Source organism: Babylonia areolata, chromosome 18 (genome assembly GCF_041734735.1).
Source record: "Babylonia areolata isolate BAREFJ2019XMU chromosome 18, ASM4173473v1, whole genome shotgun sequence".
NCBI classification, from domain to species: domain Eukaryota; kingdom Metazoa; phylum Mollusca; class Gastropoda; order Neogastropoda; family Buccinidae; genus Babylonia; species Babylonia areolata.
In genome coordinates this window covers 65,525,530-65,534,996 of record NC_134893.1, presented here as the reverse complement: position 1 = coordinate 65,534,996, position 9,467 = coordinate 65,525,530, and the positions used below count along the sequence as shown (strand labels likewise).

The 9,467-nt window shown below is 49.7% G+C and overlaps 1 protein-coding gene across 2 annotated transcripts in view; it reads right to left on the bottom strand.

Annotated features, from left to right (window-relative positions):
* Positions 1–698: 698 nt before the first annotated feature.
* LOC143293012 (uncharacterized) overlaps positions 699–9,467 on the bottom strand; it is a 74,569-nt gene continuing 65,800 nt past the window's right edge. For both annotated transcript variants that reach the window (XM_076603797.1, XM_076603798.1), the window contains one exon: positions 699–2,792. In XM_076603797.1, the coding sequence (XP_076459912.1) occupies positions 1,569–2,792 (1,224 nt within the window). In that variant the 3' untranslated portion in view covers positions 699–1,568. The remainder of the gene's footprint in view (positions 2,793–9,467) is intronic.

Sequence of the window (9,467 nt, the reverse complement as noted above, 5' to 3'; positions counted from 1 at the left end):
GTAAAAGGTTCAAGGTACCATCACCTTTTATTTTATTTTTTTACGGCCATCGGGGGCAGTGAATTCCTACCCACTGTGTCCAGGGCTCGGCATAGGAAGGCAGTGAATTCCTACCCACTGTGTCCAGGGCTCGGCATAGGAAGGCAGTGAATTCCTACCCACTGTGTCCAGGGCTCGGCACAGGAAGGCAGTGAATTCCTACCCACTGTGTCCAGGGCTCGGCACAGGAAGGCAGTGAATTCCTACCCACTGTGTCCAGGGCTCGGCATAGGAAGGCAGTGAATTCCTACCCACTGTGTCCAGGGCTCGGCACAGGAAGGCAGTGAATTCCTACCCACTGTGTCCAGGGCTCGGCACAGGAAGGCAGTGAATTCCTACCCACTGTGTCCAGGGCTCGGCACAGGAAGGCAGTGAATTCCTACCCACTGTGTCCAGGGCTCGGCATAGGAAGGCAGTGAATTCCTACCCACTGTGTCCAGGGCTCGGCACAGGAAGGCAGTGAATTCCTACCCACTGTGTCCAGGGCTCGGCACAGGAAGGCAGTGAATTCCTACCCACTGTGTCCAGGGCTCGGCACAGGAAGGCAGTGAATTCCTACCCACTGTGTCCAGGGCTCGGCACAGGAAGGCAGTGAATTCCTACCCACTGTGTCCAGGGCTCGGCACAGGAAGGCAGTGAATTCCTACCCACTGTGTCCAGGGCTCGGCACAGGAAGGCAGTGAATTCCTACCCACTGTGTCCACGGCTCGGCATAGGAAGGCAGTGAATTCCTACCCACTGTGTCCAGGGCTCGGCATAGGAAGGCGGGGCCCAGTCCTCTCCTTCCGCCGTTTTACTTTTTATCATTTTTTTTTTCTTCACCTTCCCCAACCGAAGTCAGACACCCATTCACACCAGGGCGGAGTAGAGGGAAAATCGGAGTAAAGTGCCTTCCCCCCCAAAGGACAAACACTATGCCGAAACGGGGCCTCGAACCCTGATCGCTGGTGAACACTGGATCAGAGGTCCAACGCCTGTCCGGATTCCGCCACTGTTTTTATGCGGTGATAATAATTATATCAATTTATAATTCAGTTGAGCCGGTGACGCAATGCTTTAGAGGTGTGGCGAAGAAAAGTTGCGAGGCAGTTTTGAAGTGCCAAGGCACACGAGGCACCACCACCACCACCACCACCACCACAGCTCCCCCCCCCTTCATCCCCTACTACACCCACACCTATAGATTTCTCTCAGTATAATATAACATTGTGGCTCCTTCACGTCTGTTTTCATCTGTTTCTCACATCTTCATACCCGTTATTCTTTCAATGCAACGGGGCACCACCGCGTCATCATAATTGTCTCATACACCACAGATTTCATTCTCTCTCTCTCTCTCTCCACAAACACACACACATATATATATATATATATATTTAAGGAGTCTGGTGAAGTTCACCTGTGTGGCGCCTCAGTGAGTCTTTATAGAGTTGAGGGAGGAGAAGAAGACGACGACGACGGAGAAGGAGAAGAAGAGGAGGAAGAAGAAGATCTACATGTCCCTCTATCCTTCACACCCCGTTCTCCTTTCACGAGATCAGAGTCTTCATCTGGCTGTCCAGACGTTTCTGAGCTTCCTCGGGACTCTCCTCAGTGTCTGAAGAGCCCTGCGTGGACCGGCTCATCCTCCCACTCTCCAACCCGTCCCCCTCCCCCTCCTCCTCAACTATAACCGTTTCTCCATTACCGTTATTATCATAAAGACGGAAAGTCACATCGTCACGGTGATGCTGCTGCGAGGGCTCAGCAACCCCCTTCACCCCTTTATCCGAGGGTGGTAGGGACGGCGAGCCCGTGTCGCTCAAGTAGGACGAGTCCACCTTGATGACAGGGGTGGTGGCGGCGGCGGCGGCCTCCGAAGCTTCAGCTCCCGGGGCGGCGGCGACGGTGACGATGTCGTCGTTGAGCTGTGCGCCCTGGTTGACGTGCCCCGTCCTGGCGGGGAAGGCCAGGCGGCGGGAGGAGGCTGAGGGGTGGCGGGAGGCCTCCCCCGCGTCCCCGCCTCCGGCCTCCTCGGGGTGGGAGGGCAGCGAGTTGCGGAAGCGGCCCTGGGCGTGGCGCGCCTTCTTGCCGTGCCGGTGGTGGTGGTGGTGGTGGTAGTGGGGGCGGCCGCCGCCCGAGGAGGACCCAGGAGGGGTGGCCATCCCCCCGCCCCCGCCGCCGTTGCTCCTCCCGCTCCTGCTGTACGACGGCCCGTCCTTGCCGCCCGCCGCGCCCCGCATGGCCCCCGCCGTCCCCACCCCCCTCCGACCACCGCCGTTCGCCGCTCCTGCCGCGGCCCCGCTAGACCTCCTCCCCCCACCACCTCCTCCCCCCAAGGCGGGAGAGCCCCTCGCCGGGGTGGTCCCGTTGCTATGGTACTGCCCGTGCGACCGACCCTGACCCTGACTCTCCTGGCTGCCGGGCCGACCTTGACCCTGACCGTGACCTTGACCTTCGCCCATCTCCCCTTTAGAGGACGCGGAGGACGAGGAGGTGGACGGGGTCCTGGAGCAGGCGGCGTAGAAGAGGGTGCTGACGAGGCCGCTGACTCCCAGCGCCACGATGCCGACGCAGATGAGGATGATGCCGACGACCTTCTTGCCCTCCTCGTTGTGCAGGTCTGGCGGCAGGCCGCTGGTGTCCACCTCCAGGAAGTTGTAGTTGAGCACCAGGCACACGCCGGCCGACAGCATGAACATGCCGAACAGCGCCGACATCACCGAGGCGGCGCACATGCAGCACTGCACGCGCGGGGACTGCATCTTCACCATCTGCACACAACACACACACAGACAAACTTTACTGACAATGGACAAGTCTGGAGAGAAAAAAAAGAAGTTTACAACTGTTGTAAGAAGTATCGTCGCACGGAGAAATAGTTCCATTTTTCGTTCTGTTTTGTTTCTTGTTCGTTGACGCAAGGTATAGCTTTAATCTGAGCTACCACGACTCTTAACAGCTCCCCCCCCCCCCTGCCCCCCCCCACAAAGAAACCTTTACAGTATCAGTAGCTCTAGGAAGCGTCACTGCATTCGGACAAATCCATATACGCTACATATCTGCCAAGCAGATGCCTGACCAGCAGCGTAACCCAACACCTTTAAAACACTACAACAAGACCCCAGCACTGAACAACCTGATCTTGAAAGGCGCGAGCCAGCAGATCGTTGTAACATCTGATCTGACAAGGCACAACAGGAAAAACACATACAACGGTAAACAGCAACAACAACAACGATCACTACTAGTTTCGATATGATGCGAGAGTCGTTTCCGCTAAGAACAGCAAAGCAGGCAACTGTTGTTCCGACGATCTGGGCTAGAATTTATTATATTCAGGAGAATGTCTTGCCTATGTTGCATCCCCACTCTCTGGGCCAAGAGGGCTTTAGGACAGTCGGTGTTGAGAATGGTCCCCAAAGGTCAAGTAACCCCCCAAGGCTGCAGCACTAAGAGCCACTGCAATTTTGCCTCCTAGTTGAGAGTCACAGTCCTTCACAAAAGACAAGGCTGTATATGAATATCAAGAGCACATGTATAATTATAACAGTTGATAACAACAACAACAACCAATACAAGCACATACATCAGCCAACAGCCACCGAAAGGGAACAATAGAAAATGAGTGAAGTAGAGTCAAGCCCTAGTTCTGAACAACTTGACCCCAAGGGCTTCCGCTGGTAGGTCGTTCAACTCCACTCTTATCGTTACCGTGAAGCAGAGAGAGAGATGGAGAGAAGGGGGGAGGAGGGAGAGAGGGGGCATAGAGGGAGGGAGAAAGAGGGGGAGGGAGGGAGGAAGGGAGAAAGGGTGAGAGACATAGAGAGAGAGAGAGAGAGAGAGAAAGAGAGAGAGAGAGAGAATGAAATTGAGATGGTTTATTCATATAGGCCACAGCTCCTTTGAAGGGGGATTTACAGAAAACTGCTGGTCATACATTCAACGGTATTCATGACGTAACATATTCACTTCTTCTTTTGATTGTTTTATACAGACATACAAAGAGGCAGACAGAGTGAAACAGAAGTGATGGGAAGAGAAGAGAGAGAGAGAGAGAGAGAGAGAGAGGGAGAGAGGGAGGGAGGGAGGGAGGGAGGAGAGAGAGAGAGAGAGAGAGAGAGAGAATGCGAACACAACTTACTCATTATTCGGCCATAGCCCCTGATAACGGGGTGCACTTGGACAAATACACCTCACCAACGAGAACATGTAATACACACAAATAAACATACACAGTACACGATCAGAAAAAAAAGAAAGAGAGAGAGAGAGAGAGAGAGAGAGAGAGAGAGAGAGAGAGAGAGGGAGAGAGAGAGAGAGAGAGATAGAGGCAGAAAATGATATCAAATGCAATGACCGAAGAACTGGGCATACAGAACTTTGCAAGATAAAGACACATAATGCAACACGATTGTTGACATGCACAGAAATACGGGGAACAGACAATTCTGTTACTTAAAAAAAAAAAAAAAAATTTAAGCATGAGAATCCATGTATACGCAGCATGGACAACTAAACATTCTGATTTTTACTGGTTTACGAGTGAACAAGGATTTCAATATGCGTTTTTTTCATGTTTGATATGGAAACGGATTAAACACAAGACTGTGAATAAAAAAAGGGGACACAGAAAAATAAAACCAGATCCTCCACAACCAACCAATCTCCGCAAAAAAAGGAGGAACCCCCCCCCCCCCCCTCCCAAAAGCCCCAGGTCTGTCCACATGCCCTTCATTTGACAGCAACAGTTTTCAGTTTCAGTGGCTCAAGGAGGCGTCACTGCGTTCGGACAAATCCATATACACTACACCACAATTGCCAAGCAGATGCCTGACCAGCAGCGTAACCCAACGCGCTTAGTCAGGCCTTGAGAAAAAAAAAGAAAAAAGGGTGAATAAATAACAGATAAATACATTAAAAAAAATTACTACTACCACTACTAACAATATGTATAAGGCGCAAAAAACGTGATGAAGTCAACTATAAGCGTACATAAATAAATAAATAAATTATAATTGACAGCAACAATGACAGGAGAAAGGTGAAATACAAATACTAGTCTTGAATGAAGTGCTATTTGTTGACAATGGCTAAAGTACCACAAAACGAGTGACACCGGCGGTAGCTACACACACACACACACACACACACACACAGTCTCTCGCTTTCTCACCCTTACCCCCACGTACCCCCACACACCCGTCTAACCTCCATCCTTGTACACACAAGACCCACCCAAACCCAAACCCACCCCACACTGACAAACACACACACACTACCCACCTCCCTCACATACACACACACACACACACACACACGTACATACACACACACACACGCACACACACACGTACATACACACACACACACACAGAGGTACTATCCCCCCACCCTCACCTCTACACACACACACGCGCACACACACGCACACATACACACACACACGCGCGCGCGCACACACACAGGTACTATTCCCCCCATCCTCACCTCTACACACACACACACACACACACACACACACAGAGGCACTATCCCCCCACCCTCACCTCTACACACACACACGCACCCCCCACCCCCCCCTCACACACACACGCACTCAGGTACTATCCCCCCACTCTAACCTCTACACACACACACACACTCACGCACGCACGCACACATACACACACACACCCACACACACGTCACCAACCCTTCACACACAGGGGTGGGGAGGCCAGGCCGAAACACGACACCACATCAAGCAGCACGTCACACGCAGTGAAGCGCCACGACACAGGTTGTCACTTGTACCAGTGAACCAAGCCTGACTGCACACTGCACAGTTCGCTAACCCCCACCCCCCCACCCGCATATCCCTCCGCCCCCCCCCCCCTAACCCCTCACCCCCCCACTCCCCCTCGGCGTTAACAGACAAGGACTCGTTGTACTGGGACTTCAACTCAAATAATCTAAGCCACAGATTTATCAACCTGTTTATCGGTCTGTCCAAAGGTTGTCCCTGGCAAACGTCTGTAGGCAAGCCCGCTTTGACAATAAGACAAAGCATACACATGCAGATAGAAAAAGAAAAGAAAAAAAGGGTGGGGGTGGGGTGGGGGGTGGGGGTCTGGGGAGGGGGGAGCTATGGTAGGCGCTGCACTGGGTCGAAGCGTTCTCCGACGGAAGGGCGGCCCGAATTTCAGAGAAATATGCTGTGCCAAAAAGTAATATATTACAATCAATGTAATACAATGCAATATCTGCCCATCCACCTGTCTACCAACCTATCTGTCTCACCTTTCTACGTGTTTACTTGTCTATCTACATAATACCTATCTACTTGTCTGTCTGCCCTACCTACCTGTCTACCTACCTGTCCATCTATCTACATTATCTGTCTTTCTCCCTACCTATCTGCCTGTCTGCCTACCTACATCTGGTCTGTCTAACTTCCTAGCTTTCATACCTACCCACCTGCATGCCTGCCTGTCTGTCCACCTACCTGCCTACCTACCTGTGTCTATCTTACCACCTACCTTCAAACCTACCTGCCTGCCTACCTACCTGCATACCAATAACCTACCTACCTACTTGTCTGCTTATCTATCTACCTACATGTCAGTCTACCTACCGACAGATGTACCCACCTGCCTGTCAAGCTACCTACCTGTCTGTATACCTACCTACTTTGTACCTAACTACCGTCTCTCTGTGACTCTAAGTACCTACCTGCGTACCCACTACCTAATTCCTTACTACACACCCATATACCTGTCTATCTACATTCCAACAGGAAATGGTGTTTACATTCAGACTGACGCGTTCAGGAGTGGTATCGGGGTAAAGGACACCGTTTTTCTTCCCGTTGGCTTGGTTTGCTTGTCTGCTGCTCTGCTGTGCCTGGGTCACGGATGTAATTGTATTTTGTTGTATTCTCTCTCTCTCTCTCTCTCTCTCTCTCCACACACACACACACACACACACACACACACAGGCGCGTTACTGTATTTCAAGGTCCGTGAGGTGTTCAATGGACGTCACACTTCATACATAAAATATTGAAACCGTGCAAGCAAGCATGCATCCAACACAGTGATGCACATCACAGACACAGACACGCGCGCGCGCGCACACACACACACCAGACATCATATCTTCAAACACTGGGCTCACGCACAACTGGCACAAAACACCATGAAAAAAACAACAACAACAGATGAAGTGCTTCTGTGGTGTGCATCAATTCACATTGCAACGTCAACACGTGTAAGTTCTCTTAGGCCTACGTTGTGGCTGTCCTGTCGCAGATATTTAATATATATATATATATATATATATATATATATATATATATATCAATGGCATGATAAAATCGTCATGCCCATGCGCGCGCACACACACACACACACATATCTGTAATCACACACACGCTCACGCATAAATACACACATCCCTCTCCTTACCACACAAACACATCCGCGCGCGCGCGCACACACACACACACACAATTACATATAGAATAAAATGAATTATACACATAGATACATGAATATTTATCTATCTATATCTGTCAAGCATAAAGAATCATCAATAACCATTCCACGAGTTACAAGCATGTAATACAAAATACGCAAATCGTAATATATTATCATCGCGAACCGCAGACATTACTCATTCACTGATTAAATGTTTTACTATACATGCATATCATAATTTCACACACACACACACACACACACACACACACACACATCATAGTATATATATATATATATATATATATGTGTGTGTGTGTGTGTGTGTGTGTGTGTAACAAATCACCGTGATATCACCATACCCCCGAGTTACCATTGTCAACACACAAGCCCTGCAAACATCATCGACCAACAATTCCATTCGTCGAAAACTATGCGGCAAGGACAGTGCTTACACGAATCCACCTTTTCACTAAAACATCGCACGAACTATCTGTCTATATATCTCGTTCAAAAGCGACTACAGCATTCGTCCCATTAACGTTGACGACAGCCACTCCGTGGGGAAACGAAGGCCTACTTTTTAGCGCCCCTCTATTTCAGTGTAGAACGCTATTGGAGAAGTGACAAAGGACGCTTTTCTCACGTCAGGTTTCGGTACAGTGGGCAGTCTCAATTGAAACGGGACGTTTCTGGCAGGGGGCCGCCGCCGCGCAATACACACAGTCACACTCGCAGTCCGTCCATACACAGCACACAAAACACTGCGCGCGCGCGCACACACACACACACACGTTTTAAGTTTTAATTATCAAGTCCTACTGGAATATGAGGTATTACTACAGAGTAATGTTTTCTGCCCTCACAAAAACAAACCAAAACACATTTCCAAATGCACAACAATGTCACATAAAAGTTGAGAAAACACAAATAAATGTCTTTTAACCCCCAAAGTGTAGCTAGACAACATTTGCAAATCTAATCATCTTACTTATAGCTAAAATGACTTTTTTTTTTTTTTTTACCTTCTTTGAGCATATTTGTACAAAAATTAACACACAGACACACACACACACACACTCTCTCTCTCATACCTCCGTACACACTTCCTCATTTTTCACAGCAACACACACACACACAAACATACATACTCTCTCTTATGCCAAACGTACTGTATACCTTCAATAATATATTTCCTTATTTTCCACAGCAACACACACACACACGCACACACATACATTCTCTCTCTCTCTTTTGTGCCAAACGCACCGATACCGTACAACCTTGAATAATACACTTCATCGTTTTCCACAGTACCACAGACACAGACACACACTGGCACTCTCTCTCTCTCTCTCCCCCACCTCAGGAAAATGTCCCAATCATCAACACCCACAGAAACGTCGACCACACGCAAACACACACACACACACACACACACACTCTCCCACTCTCTCTCTCTCTCACGCCAAACGTACAACCTTGAATGATACACTTCCTCGTTTCCCAAAGCATCACACACACACACACACACACACACACACCTCATGAAAATGTCCCAGTCATCAACGCCCATAGAAACGTCGACTACATGCAAACACACTGACACTGACACCGTTACTGTCCACTCCCTGCATTGCCCAGTTAATTCTAAATCAGTGCGCTATCACAGTGGCCGGCCCACCACTCACTGTCACACGACAGCCGGTGTGGATTTCCCCACAGGGTCATCCACACACACACACACAAACCACACACACACACACAAACCACACACACAAACCACACACACACACACTACACACACACACACACTACACACACACACACACCGACTTGTGATCGTGCCGAGAGAAAGCAACCCCTGCACTATTTCTACAGTCACTTACAAAACATACATACACACGCGCACGCACGGACGCACGCACACACACACACACACACACACACATACATTCTATCACACACATGGATACGTACATATACATG